The following is a 14,738-nucleotide window of genomic DNA, read 5'->3' on the forward strand; positions in this document are numbered from 1 at the left end:
CTGAATCAGACAATTAAAAATTGATCAGTATTTAGGACCTGTAACCTGTAGCTAAACACATTTGTCATGGTCAGACATAAATACAAATCAATGAGCATTGTTTAATACAAAACACTGCAGTAGTTAGTGTTGATTCTTACATGCAATTTGTGCAAAACAAATCAATGACTGATTTCTAATTAAAATGAATTGCCTATTTTAAATTCCTTTATTGCACTTTGTGAAGTGTCAATCAGACATGTTAACAGCTCTTCCACTTGAAACCTTCATTATGGCTGAATGTTCCAGTCCCTAATTACCTTTTCAGACTGCCTTTACTCATGATTATGTGGCTAGAAGATACTCGTGACTGATGCCAGTAAAAGAGCATTTAAGACTCTCATACAATACCCTTGACAAAAACAGAAGTTGCTGGAAAAGCTCAGCAGATCTGGCAGCATCTGTGAAGAGACATCAGAGCTAATGTCTTGTCTCCAGTGCCCCTTCCCAGAACTGAGTTTTTCCAGCAATGGGGCACAGCACACAAGACACTAACTCTGCTGTCTCTTCACAGATGCTGCCAGATCTGCTGAGCTTTTCCAGCAATTTCTGGTCTTGTTTCTGATTTACCATATCCGTAGTTGTTTCGTCTCTTACTCAACACCCTTGTCTGATTGTCTTAACAAAAATCTTAAAGGAGTCATTAACTGAGGTGTTTCTAAAATAAATGGGTTAAAGTAACAAATTGAGATACTTAAATGCTCATCTGTTGGCGTTATCAGGAATAATTTCAAATCCATAGATAGGAAGGAACTCACCTCCCTTTAAAGTTTTATCATCATGGGGACATTTTTTAATGCAGAGACTTCTTAGAATTTTGAATGAACTGCAATTGTGTAGTGGAGGCAGAGTCAATCAGAGCTTTCAAAGGGAATTAGATAGTTATCTGGAAAGGAAAGAAATTGTAAGTCTATGGGAAATAGACAAGTGAATGGAATAGATGAGATACTCTTGCAGACAGCTGGCATTGATTCAACCAGCCTAGTGACTTATTGCGTGCTGTAACTATTCTAAATATCAAATCATTCACTTTTTTGTACAAATAATTATTAACTTTAACACCTGTTTAGATTTTTGCTCGGTTTCAATAACACCTTCAGTTTTGAAGCAACTGGGCTTGGGGCACTTGTGAGTCTAACGGTTTAAGAAATTATGCACTGTGCAGTTGAGATAGGACAAACACTACATTACTAACTAACATTGATGTGGTTCCCTTATGTCATTATCTTCGATCAGTTTCCCAGGTTAAACTTAAACAGATGGGTAAAGAAAGATGCTAAATTAATTTGAATTCTTTTACCTGACTTCTTTAGAAATATATTTGAAAAGGAAGCCCACAGAAGTCCACCACCATGTTGATGAACATGCAAGAGACTCACCAAGACCCCTGTGGATTCCACCTTTTTCTCGTACTTGTTTCTTTTCTCGCTTCAGTTCAAGACACGGGAGTCCACCGACTTTTCCAAAGCACAGTTTTTTGTTGATGAAGAGGAAGAGCAATGCCAACAAGACAACAAAGACTCCAACTGCTGACAAAAAGCCAATGGCCTCAGGTGTGACTGCAGAGGGAAGAAAAGTGAAACTAATTATGACAGACTCAGATAATTGGCTCCTTTATTCGCTTTTCCTCCTCAGTTATTTCTTTCCACCTGCCCTCTGTCCACTGCTCTGGATGGAGGAGCAGATCACCTGTTTTCAAACTGTCTCATAAGTCAGCTGGGTAGAAATACCTAACAGTGCACCTAGCTTACTCCTAGGCCCTGCATTATGTGTGACCATGTCTCTTCTCTGATTAACATCTCTCAAAGATAAAGCAATTGTTAAGAAGTCACAATAATTCATGAGCAATAATTCATCATCCCATCAAATCCTTTCACATCTGACTTAAGGCTGCAATACTCAATGCTTTTTTTAAAATATTTTAACATTCCAGAGAATCAAATACAGATCCACGATCGCCAAAAATACATTTTTTTTTAAAAATCTTCTGCCACAACAGTTGTTTTGAAAGCTAATGTTTTGTTTTTAATATCTTATTTATCTCTTGGGATGATCACTGGATTAGAAATCATATAGTTTCCTCTGCTTTTTTTTGTCTCCCGACTCGCTGTCCAGGCTCAGTGCTTGCTGAGATACAGTCCTATCTACAAAAGAAATCACAGCATTCCTCACAGTGAAAGTCAGCAAACTACTTGACCAGGAAGAACACGACACTTGAGGCAAATCTTACAGTCGTGCACTTCGAACAGAGGTGGCATATACAGACATTATTATCAGAGACACGGCTGGGGTGTGCATCAGCAACTATAGCATCAATGGATTTGAAGCAGAGGCAGAGGCTGGTGTCAGCAGCCTAAGTTCGGAAATTTTGGATTTTCCCACGTCCCAGACAATCACCACCACGTTGTTAAATATGGATATATGAATCCACAGGACTAGGGCATTCAGCCCTTGCAACCTGGTGCACCATTCAACCCCTTGCCTAATGCAAATTAGTCTACTGCTGTCTTCTTGAAGAATTCTGCTTCCAGCTCCTCTTGAAGAAAAGAGTTCCAAAGACTCACAACTCTCCCAGGGGAAGAAAATTGTCAAACTCTGTTTTAAATGAGCGACCCTTGATCTTTAGGTCAGTGACCCCTAGATATAGATTCTCCCAGAACCAGAAACATCTTCCCTACATCCAACCTGTTAAGGTTCTTCAGGATCTTATATGTTTCAATTAGAACATATAGGCATTCAAGAAGGCACTACACGATTGCTTGGTTTAAAAAAATGTGCAAGAGTAAAGAGAGAAAGCAGGAGATTGTCACTAGATAATGGCGTTCTTATAGTGGGGTATTGCAATAACAGTGGGTCAAATACATTCCTTCTGCAGTGTAACACTTTTGTCATTGTCACCTTAAAACTCCAAGAGATACAAGTCTAGACTATCCAACCTCCTCTCTTAAGATTCCCCTGCCCATTCAGATATTAGCCTGATGGGCCTTCACTGAAGTGCCTCTAATCCATTGCTTTCCCTCCTTAAATAAGGTGACCAATACTGTACACAGTACTTCAGATGTGGTCACACCAGTGCCTATTATAATGGAGGGATAAGCTCCCTACATATGGATCAATTTCACTCACAATAAATATTGACATTCTATTAGCCTTTGTAATTATTAGCTGTACCTATATACTAATCCACTGTGGCTCATACACAAGGACACCCAGGTATCTCTGCATCTCAGACCTCTACAATCCATCACCTTTCAGATAATATGCTTCCACGTTATTCTTTCTGTCAAAATGGACAATTTCATATTTCTCCACATTAGCCACATCTTTACCCATTCATTTAACCTATCAATATCTTTTTACATCTTCCTTGTGTTCCCTTCAAAACTTACTTTTCTACTTATCTTTGTGTCATCAGCAAATTTGGCAATCATCCCTTCCATTCCTTCATCCAAGACATTTATATAAATTGTAAACAATTGAGGTTCCCACACTGATCCCTATCCAATCTACCATCCATACCATCGTGCTGATTACTACAACATACACTTTTATTCTCTGGAATAACCTTTGATCTTATCAAATTCTGCAAATATAAATACATTACATTGGCTGGTTCCCCTTTATCGGCAGTATATTAGCTCCTCAAATCCAACAGATTGGCCAAATACAATTTCTCTTTCACAAAACCATGTTGACTCTATCTGATCACTTTACTTTATCCAAGTACCCTGCTATAACTTAAAAAAAAGCTCCTAACATTTCCTTGCATTATAAAAATGAATACACTTCAAAGTACATAAAGGCTGTCAAGTCCTTTCAGCTATCCCAAGATCCTTGAAGGAACATAATATGACTTTCCTTGAAGGCATTCTCTCATACCTCTACTGCTTCATAAAATTGTTTGACAATTAAAGCTGAGTATAAAATGTAAGACACCGCTATTCTGCAATTTGCAGTCAAGTAAAATCAAATGAAAGCAAGGGATAAAACAACAGTTTAAAATCAAAAAGAATATTTCTTCCCCTTTCATTATGTTGAACAAGCTATGAAACGTCCTGAGATATCAGGGCGGTTGGTATGTATATAACTCATACCTATTGTTTGAAATGTGGCAATTTATGCTCCCTGCTCATAGTGTGATTGCTGTGTGCAGCCAGCACTAAGCCTGTTTCTCAATGCCTCTACATTCCAACAAGGGATCATAACCATAAGTTGCAAACTGACCTGCACTTTCTAAAGGAGATCAGGAGTGTGGCTACAGAACACGCTAACAGTCGAACAAGAAATGAATCTGGTCTGGGAAACAGTGTAAAATAACACAACATGAGACACAGCTCACTCCAAGCTACACTGGAAGTACTAGCAGAAGAAATGAAAATGGCAGGAAATGTTCTGCATATACTGGGGAAAGAGGTCCTGTAGCAGGAGGAGATAATGTGGAAATCATTGCCAGGAGTTTAAGCCTAGGACCTTAATGGAGTGCTACACCTAGTTCGGTGACATCATACAAGTGGTCAAGGTCAGTGAACACAAATTCACCTTAAACAAAGATAGCAATCAAACCTTTGTAACTCCTGAATTCACCACACCTCCAGCACTTACCTACCAACAATCTATAACAATCAGGACTCAACCCAACATTCATATACTCTACCACACCCTTACAGATTTAGACTGCTAACACTTTATGCCAACATTTGCAAATACATTTCATCACATTAATTCTTGCACTTCCCTCTCTCTTGCAACATAAAGTACTCTACTTGAGGCCTAAACAGTGTTTTATATCGGCTCAGCATAACATCCCTGCTGTTGTACTTAAGGATCAGACTTACAAAGTAAGTAGACTGCAATAGATCACAGATTGGCAAAGTTGACAAGTATGTGCTGCATGCAAATTCATACAGAGAAACGTGAATTGTTAGAAGACAAAAGGAGAAGCAATGTAAATTTAATGGCATGATTCCAAAGAGGATGTAGGAGCTGACAGACCTAGCTGGGTGGGAGTGCATGTGCATGAATTCTTGAAGGTGGCATGACATTCTGAGAGAGTGGTTAGCAAAGCACATCAGATCTCAGCTTTGTAAATCCAATCCTTAAGTACAACAGCAGGGATGTTATGCTGAGCCTATAGAAAACATTGTTTAGGCCTCAAGTAGAGTACTGCACCCAGTTCTGGTTAAGAAAGGAGGTGAGGGTTCTTAAGGAGGGTGCAGAGGAGATTCACCAGAATAGCTCAAAGATTGGGGGTTTTTAGTCACAGTATGCATTAGAAAAATTGGAGTTGTTCTCTTTGGAGAAAAGGAGACCAAAGGGAAATCTGATAGAGGTGTTCAGGATTACAACAGGTTTAGGCACAGTAAACAAAAACAAACTGTTCCCATCAAATGATGGCACAAGGTCTAGGGTACACAGATTTTGAGACTTTTAGGACGCCAGGTAGTGCTTTCAAACAGAGAAAGGGGTTCAGGTACATAGTTCTTTGAAAGTTGCATCACAGGTAGACAAGGTGGTTAAAAAGGTGTTTAGCACACTTGCCTTTGTTGCTTAGACCATTGTATAGGAGTTGGGATGTCATGTTGAGTTTGTACAGGACTTTAGTGGGGCCATTTTTGGAGTACAGTGTACAGTTCTAGTTGCCCTGTTATAGGAAGGATATTGTTAAATTGGAGAGGTTTAAGTAAAGATTTAACAGGATGCTGTTGGGACTGGAGGGTTTGTTATGAGGAGAGGCTGGATAGGCTGGGACTTTTTTTCCCCTGGCGTGAAGCAGGTTGAGGGGTTACCTTACAGAAGTTTACAAAATCAGAATGTGAATAGCAAAGGTCTTTTCCTTAGGATAGGGGAGTTCAAAACTAGGTCGGGGGGGCATAATTTTTAAGGAGAGAGGAGCAAGTTTTAAAAGGGGCCTGAGAGGCAACTTTTTTCACTGACGGTTGTTCGTATATGGAATGAACTGCCACAGAAAGTGCTTGATGCAGGTACAGTTATAACATTTAAAACATACTTGGACAGGTACATGAATAGGGAAGGCTTAGAGGGATACGGGCCAAACACAGGCAAATGGGACAAGTTTAGTTTGGGAAACTTGGACTAGTTGGACCAAAATTATTTTTCCATTCTGTATGACTCCATGACAATGAATGATCTGGAACAAAAACAGAAGTTGCTGGATAAAAGCTCAGTAGGTCTGGCAGCATCTGTGAAGAAAAATCAGAGTTGACATTTTGGGTCCGGTAACCCTTCCCCAGAACAGTGAATGACCTGGAATTTGTTCCCCATGAGAGTGCAAGAAGAGACGCAGCATGATTTTAAAAAGAAATTGGATGTGCATTCATAATAGACTTGCAATGCTACAGGGATAATGCAGGGGAATGTAACTGATTGATTGGTCAAACAGAGACCTAGAAGGGCCAAATGGCCTCATTCTGTATCACTATGACTCCTTGACAATCTGAGGCAGCTGGAACAAACCAAACGGGGTAGCAGCCTGTATGTCCAAATCTTCATAGAGGAGATGATGTTGGCCATTCTCGGAACACTTGCAGTTTATGCTATTGAGACCAGCAGGCAGAAACCCTAGACAATCAGTATCCCGTTTCCTAATTCACCTTCTCATATTCCACTTCTCCTTCATCCAACACCTGCTTCTGACTAACAAGATGTGGTTGAGATAAAGGATGCACCATTTTATGATCACCTTCCTCCCACCATTAGTTTTATGTGTTTTGCTTTCAGATAGCCAAAAACTGTAACCAGGAAATGGAGGAACACCAAAACAGTAATGCTGGAGGCACATCAACACTTGATATCACTCTCACAGCCACTAGCTCAGAAAGTGGCACTACAAGTATCTTACAGAGTGACACTGAGCATATATGTGCTGCACTCTGGGAAGGGGTAAGGCAAGTGCAGGTACCAGTGTGCCAAAGGGGCAAAGGATTTAGGTGAACTTTTCACAGGGCAGGCTACAGGAAAAGACTGATCCATACAATAGCAATTTAGTTCATTATGAAGCCTCCCAGAAGTACAATGGTAGTCAGTGCCAAGATGCATTGGGAAATCAGCAGCAACTTGGCACAAGGCTTTGAGCACAGTTTGAGCACAACATAGCAACAAATGACTGATGTCTCACCTTCCATTGTGGCTACTTCTGTTCTCGTCACACTCTCTCTCACACATTGAACAAAAAATGGAAAATCTAAGCCAAAGTGTGGCGTCTTAAGAATGTGATACACACTGCTCCCACCAGAGGAAGAACCTACTGGATCAAATGCCAGTCACACACTTACGTCAAGTAGCCTGTCGGCTAGCGCCTACAATGAGCTGTGGCTGACAGGTCCATCCCATCCCAATCAGGGATCAGCAGCCAGAGGGATCTACTCAGTGTCTGGGACTGCTGCCTGCAGCACAGACATGAAGGCAGGATCAGCAAGAGCTTTCAATCCAACCTGTCAGACAGCCCTGTTTTCCCACACAGGAAAGCAGGTAATTGTGCCAGTGATGAAATGACGCCTTGGAGAGGTTGTTCATTCACCACGTAAGGGCCTTCATTGGTAGTAGGTTGGAAAGGTCAGCATTCATGCCCAAAACCTGAGCTTGGAGATACAGGTGGGTGAAAAGCACCAAAATATTTTCCCAGAGGCAGAAGGAACTGCAGATGCTGGAGAATCTGAGATAACAAGGTGTAGAGCTGCATGAACACAGCAGGCCAAGCAGCATCAGCGGAGCAGGAAAGCTGATGTTTCGGGCATCAATCCTTCTCCAGAAATGGGGGAGGGGAAGGGGGCTCTGAAATAAATAGGGAGAGAGGGGGAGGCGGATAGGAGATGGATAGAGGAGAAAATAGGCAGAGAGGAGACAGACAGATCAAAGAAACGGGAATGGAACCAGTAAAGGTGAGTGTTGACGGGCAGGTAGAGGGGAGATAGGTCAGGCCAGGGAGGACACCCAGGTCAAGGAGGCGGGATGAGGTTAGTAGGTAGGAGATGGGGGTGGGGCTTGAGGTCGGAGGAGGGGATAGGTGGGAGGAAGAACAGGTTAGGGAGGTGGGGATGAGCTGGGCTGGATTTGGGATGCAGCGGGGGAAGGGGAGATTTTGAAGCTGGTGAAGTCCACATTGATACCATTGGGCTGCAGGGTTCCCAAGCGGAATATGAGTTGCTGTTCCTGCAACCTTCGGGTAGCATCATTGTAGCACTGCAGAAGGCCCAGGATGGACATGTTGTCTGAGGAATGGGAGGGGGAGTCGAAATGGTTAGCGGCTGGGAAGTGCAGTTGTTTAGTGCGAACTGAGCATAGGTGTTCTGTAAAGCGGTCCCCAACAATGCCACCCAAAGGTTCCAGGAACGGAACCTCATATTCCACTTGGGAACCTTGCAGCCCAGTGGTATCAATGTGGACTTCACAAGCTTCAAAATATCCCTTCCCGCTGCTGCATCCCAAAACCAGCCCAGCTCGCCCCGCCTTCCTAACCTGTCCTTCGTCCCACCTATCCACTCCTCCCACCTCAAGCCCCATGCCCAACTCCTACCTACTAACCTCATGCCGTCCACTTGACCTGTCCGTCCCCTCTGATCTGGCCTATCTCCTCCCTACCTCCCCACCTACACTCATCTCTACAGGCTCCATCCCCCCCTCTTTAACTTGTCTGTCTCCTCTCCACCTATCTTCTCCTCTATCCATTTTTGATCTGCTTCCCGCCTCTCCCTATTTATTTCCGAACCCCGTTCCCCTCCCCCATTTCTGAAGAAGGGTCTAGGCCCGAAACGTCAGCTTTCCTGCTCTTCTGATGCTGCTTGTCCTGCTGTGTTCATCCAGCTCTACACAAATATTTTCCCATCCTGCCTGCTATTTCTAAGGACAGGAAAGCCACACACACTACATCTCCCATCTGTCTAGAAGGGCTAGGGCCAATGACAGTATATCTGTTGGATTATTAACTGAAAAGAAAGGAACAGCATAGTATGGGGAAAAGGTGACCAAGACAATAAGTCATCATGCCCATTGGAAGAACAGGTACAGACTCGACGGGCTGACTGACTTCCTTTTGCACTGCAATGATTACGTGAAAATCACTCGACGTGAAAAGGGCCAATGATATATTGTAGCCTCTCACTTTTGACAGAGTCTTCCCTGGCAGCACTCGTGGTTTGATTTACTGACTCCTTCACATGTTCGAGGTACAGTGAAAAATGTTGCCTTACTTGCTTTACAGGCAGAGTGTACTACACAAGGGCTGCAGGGTAACAGAGCAGAGGTGCAGGATACAGCGTTACAGCTGCCAAGAAGGTGCAGAGAGAGATCAACATTAACACTAAAGCGGTCCATTCAAAAGTCTGATAACAGCAGGGAAGAAAAAGCTGTTCTTGAATCTGTTTGCATGTGTATGCTAACTGAGGTGGGAGGGGTCTTTGGTTATGTGGGTTACTTTCCTCATGCAGGGGAGAGTACAGATGGAGTCAGTAGAAGGGAGGCTGTTTTGTGTGAGGGACTGGGCTAGTTCACAACTCTCTGTAGACAGTCTTTTAGCTTAGGGAGGAGCAGTTGCCATACCATGCTGTAATGCATCTAGACAGGATGTTTTCTATGGTGCATCTTTACAAATCTGTAAAAGTCTTTATGGACATGGGGAATTTCCTTAGCCTCCTGAGGAAGTAGAGGCATTACTATACTTTCTTGATAGTGTCAACGTGGTTGACGTGGTGAGCTCCATGTTTGTAACGGTACACAGGTTCAGGATCGCAACCTATGACAACAGATATAAAGGATCAAAAATGTTTTGCCGTCAAATCTATTTTAGTGTCACTGGATACTTAAGAAAGCCACAAGGAAACAGTGGACAACATTAAAAGGCTTCCATTGTGCAAATGTCAAACTAATGACATATTTATATTAATCCCAGCTGGACCCTGGTTGTACTCTTGTGTATATTTCAGAAGGCTGAGAGTTCAAGACCCACTGCCGGGCAAGGGCATATAAACTAGTCGGACCCTCCAGTGTAGTACTCAACCTGTATCTTACTGAGTGAGAAATTAAACCATGACTCTGCTTGCCAATTCACACCAGTGTTAAAGATCTCACAGCACATCACAAGCAGCAGGTGGCGAGGCTAACATTAATCCCTTGGTGAACACGCAAACAGGCTAACTGGTGATTCATCTGATTTGGCTGTCAGCTATATTGTTGAACTTTGCTGTGAGAAGGCTAACTGTCTTGTTTGCACCTTTTTAAAAGCAAAATAATACTTAATCAATTATTCAAGAACATAGATACATAGAACTCTATTGTTCTGTGCTTTTTTGTGAAGCTGCATATTTTATGCATCATGGAGGAAAAAGGTAAAATATTTCTGGAACTGAGTAATATACATAATGGTCTTAGCATTGGAAGTTTAATAACATTGATAGCATGCCCATATTTTTTGTATGCTTGAAATCTGAATAATGGCAGTAAACCCCTTTTTGGGAAGACTTGAGGATATCAGTGAATGTTCTTAGATTTTTTAAAAAAAAGTCAACAAGTGCTTGTGAGTTAGAGAAAGGGACAAGAGATTCAAACTAAGCAATTATTTCATTGTTACATCTCTTAGCAAGTGGTAGAGTAGGCTCAGGGACTGAATGGTCTATGCTTCTTCCTTATGTTTTTACATCCTCCATTCACTCCTAGTGATTCTTTGTTTGTTTGTTTATTTATGCAAATAATCTTAACAAAAGGTTTCAGAAGCTGAGCAAAGTGGCTGTGATAATGGGAACTGCAGATGCTGGAGAATCCAAGATAACAAAGTGTGAAGCTGGATGAACACAGCAGGCAAAGCAGCATCTTAGGAGCACAAAAGCTGAAGTTTCAGGCCTAGACCATTCATCAGCAAATGGGAATGGGGAGAGGATTCTGAAATAAATAGGGAGAGAGGGGGAGGCGGACTGAAGATGGATAGAGGAGAAGATAGGTGGAGAGGAGAGTATAGGTGGGGAGGAGAGAATGGATGGGTAGGTAGGGAGGGGATAGGTCAGTCCGGGGAGGACGGACAGGTCAAGGGGGTGGGATGAGGTTGGTAGGTAAGAAATGGAGGTGCGGCTTGAGGTGGGAGGAGGGAATAGGTGAGAGGAAGAACAGGTTAGGGAGGCTGGGACAAGCTGAGCTGGTTTTGGGATGCAGTGCGGGGAGGGGACATTTTGAAGCTTGTGAAATCCACATTGATACCATCAGGCCACAGGGTTCCCAAGCGGAATATGAGTTGCTGTTCTTGCAACCTTCGGGTGGCACCATTGTGGCACTGCAGGAGGCGCAGGATGGACATGTCATCTAAAGAATGGGAGGGGCAGTTGAAATGGTTTGTGACTGGGAGGTGCAGTTGTTTACTGCAAACTGAGCGGAGGTGTTCTGCAAAGCGGTCCCCAAGCCTCCGCTTGGATTCCTCGATGTAGAGAAAGCCTCACATGCCTCCCTACCAACCTCCGGATACAACGCATCATCCTCCGACACTTCCGCCATCTACAATCCGACCCCACAACCCAAGGCATTTTCCATCCCCACCCTTGTCTGCCTTCCGGAAAGACCACTCTCTCCGGGACTCCCTTGTCCGCTCCACATTCCCCTTCAACCCCACCACACCCGGCACTTTCCCCTGCAACCGCTGGAAGTGCTACACCTGCCCCCACACCTCCTCCCTCTCCACCATCCCAGGCCCCAAGATGACATTCCGCATCAAGCAGATGTTCACCTGCACATCTGCCAATGTGGCATACTGCATCTGCTGTACACAGTGTGGCTTCCTCTACATTGGGGAAACCAAGCGGAGGCTTAGGAACCACTTTGCAAGAACAGCTACGCTCGGTCCGCAATAAACAACTGCACCTCCCAGTCGCGAACCATTTCAACTCCCCCTCCCATTCCTTAGATGACATGTCCATCCTGCGCCTCCTGCAGTGCCATAACGATGCCACCCGAAGGTTGCAAGAACAGCAACTCATATTCCGCTTGGGAACCATTGGCATCAATGTGGATTTCACCAGCTTCAAAATCTCCCCTCCTCCCACTGCATCCCAAAACCAGCCCAGCTCCTCCCAGCCTCCCTAACCTGTTCTTCCTCTCACCTATCCCCTCCTCCCACCTCAAGCCGCACCTCCATTTCCTACCTACTAACTTCATCTCGCCCCCTTGACCTGTCCTTCCTCCCCGGACTGACCCATCCCCTCCTTACCTCCCCACCCATTCTCTCCTCTCCACCTATCTTCTCCTCTATCCATCTTCAGTCCGCCTTCCCCTCTCTCCCCATTTATTTCAGAATCCTCTCCCCATCCCCCTTTTCTGATGAAGGGTCTCGGCCCGAAACGTCAGCTTTTGTGCTCCTAAGATGCTGCTTTGTCTGCTGTGTTCATCCAGCTCCGCACTTTGTTATCTTGGACAACTCAAAATCACTCTGAATTTCAGTTCAATGGCCCATTGATGACCATGGATACATTCTAACTTGGGATGAATAAATCACCAAAATTTCAGCACTTGAACAGAAGATCATGCCAATTCATTACTGTCTTGAAGAAAGAAATCATGGACACTATAGATATAGACTAATTTTCTGATTTCTAAACATTAACTGCTGGATAGCTTTAAAATTGTTTAGTTATAACAGCACACTTCTCCATCCTTGCCACAGCTCATACAGACATTTTCCCTTTTAGAGATAGTAGGAACTGCAAATGCTGGAGAATGTGAGATACCAAGGTGTACAGCTGGATGAACACAGCAGGCCAAGCAGCATCAGAGGAGCAGTAAGGCTGACGTTTCGGGCCTAGACCCTTCTTCAGTAAATTGTTCATCCAGCTCTACAACTTGTAATCCCACTTACCCTCTTAGACTGCTTCATGTGAAATGGAGTGTTTCTGTAATACAATCACTGTCATAACCTGCAGAAAGGTGACAGCACACTGGCTCCCAAAGCAACAGGTGGACAGAAATAACTGATCTATTTTAATGATTTTAGTCGCAGGATAAATCTTATCCAGAACACCAGGAGAACTCACTGCTCAACTTGAACATTGCCACAGCATTTATATTGTGTAAACCTAAAATGGCAGACAATTGAAATATATCATTCAAAGGACAATACCACCGGCAGTAGAATATTTTCTGTCCCTCAGCCAACGCTGACAACACAAATTTCCACATAAAATGCAACAGGTTGGGCATGTCTGATTCTATTTACTCATTAGATTTGCAGTCATTAAAAGGATGCAGAGCATCCTTTATTTTTTCTTTTCGCAATGCCTCACAATAAATGGCACTCTGAATTTTCACCTTTGTGCAATAAGAATGGTGTGGGAGTGAAACTATCCATCACTCTAATAAAATAAACTTCACAAATATCTCCATGCTCACCCAGCTCCTCAACAGATTGCTGACATTTTCCTTTTATATTAAACTGCTACTTACTCACCAGACGCTCAACACTGCAGCTAATTTTTAAATACTAACCTGTCAGATTCTGAATTGTATTGTAGACAGATGAGTGGGTGGAAATTTTAATTATATTGTGCATCTTGATAATAACTACGAAAATGATTAATCAGTCATTAAGATTCCACTTATATGATAACCCACACAATTTTTCTTATTGCTTAAAAACGTAATACAGTTAGTTTGTGAACTCTTTTTGAAGGACTTCTGTAGCTTTTGAAGTATGTGGCTCCTTTCATCATCCAGACAATTGCATGCACAACTGGCATTTCAGCCATGGAGATACTGGAATACTTGCTAAACTGGCAGATCCAAGCTCAGTTTTCCTTCATCCTTTCTACGGGATGTGAACGCTGCTACTCATTTACAAATTTTTTTATTCATTCTTGAGGTGTAGGCATCACTGGCTGGGTCAAACCTTAATCGCCTCCAAAAAAGTGGCAGTGAGTCACCTTCATGTACTGCTGCAGCCCACGTATTATAAACTTTCCTACAATGCCTTTAGAAAGAGAGTTCTGGAATTTTGACCCAGAGACAGCGAAGGAATGGCCATGTAGCATAAAGGCTACATCTTTTTTGCTTTTCTTTATTTTTGATATTGGTCAGAAATTGGAAAAGGATCGTTTTAAAATCCAAAAACAAGTGACTGGAGCTCATTGTAAATTGTGTTTACAATGCTGCTTTGCAAGCAGGGCTGGGCAGAGAGATAAGTCGACACAGCACCACAGCATCATAGCATCATAGAATCATAGATATCTATAGCACAGAAAGAGGCCCTTCAGTCCATCACATTCATGCTAGTCAAAAGCGACCACCTAACTATCCTAATTCCATTTACCAGCACTTGGCCCATAGCCTTTTATGCCTTGGCATCACAAATAAATACTTCTGACATGTTGTGAGGTTTTCCGCCTTCACTGCCCTTACAGGTAGTGAGTTCCAGATTCCCACCACCCCCGGGTGAATTTTTTTTAACTTCTCTAAACCTTCTGCTGCTTACCTACATCTCCCTGGTCATTGATGCCTCAATCAAGGGGAAAAGATTTTTCTGTCTATCCTGTCCATGCCCCTCATTACTGTGTACATCTCAATCATGTCCCCTCTTAATCACTCCTGCTCCAATGTAAACAACACCTGTCTATCCAATCTTTCTTTATAACTAAAACTCTCCAGCCCAGACAACAATCTCGGAAGACTTCTCTATACCCTCCCTGGTTCTACTGCATTCCTCCTATAATTTGGAT

At 43.0% G+C, this 14,738-nt stretch overlaps 1 protein-coding gene across 4 annotated transcripts in view; it reads right to left on the bottom strand.

Annotated features, from left to right (window-relative positions):
• LOC125455778 (synaptotagmin-16-like) overlaps positions 1-14,738 on the bottom strand; it is a 183,227-nt gene that overhangs the window by 48,639 nt on the left and 119,850 nt on the right. For 3 of the 4 annotated variants that reach the window (XM_048538207.2, XM_048538206.2, XM_048538205.2), the window contains exon 2: positions 1,419-1,598. In XM_048538207.2, the coding sequence (XP_048394164.1) occupies positions 1,419-1,598 (180 nt within the window). Of the gene's footprint in view, positions 1-1,418; positions 1,599-14,738 lie in introns of those variants that run through there. The other variant, XM_059649073.1, reaches the window with a different exon arrangement.

Source organism: Stegostoma tigrinum, chromosome 10 (genome assembly GCF_030684315.1).
Source record: "Stegostoma tigrinum isolate sSteTig4 chromosome 10, sSteTig4.hap1, whole genome shotgun sequence".
Taxonomy (NCBI): domain Eukaryota; kingdom Metazoa; phylum Chordata; class Chondrichthyes; order Orectolobiformes; family Stegostomatidae; genus Stegostoma; species Stegostoma tigrinum.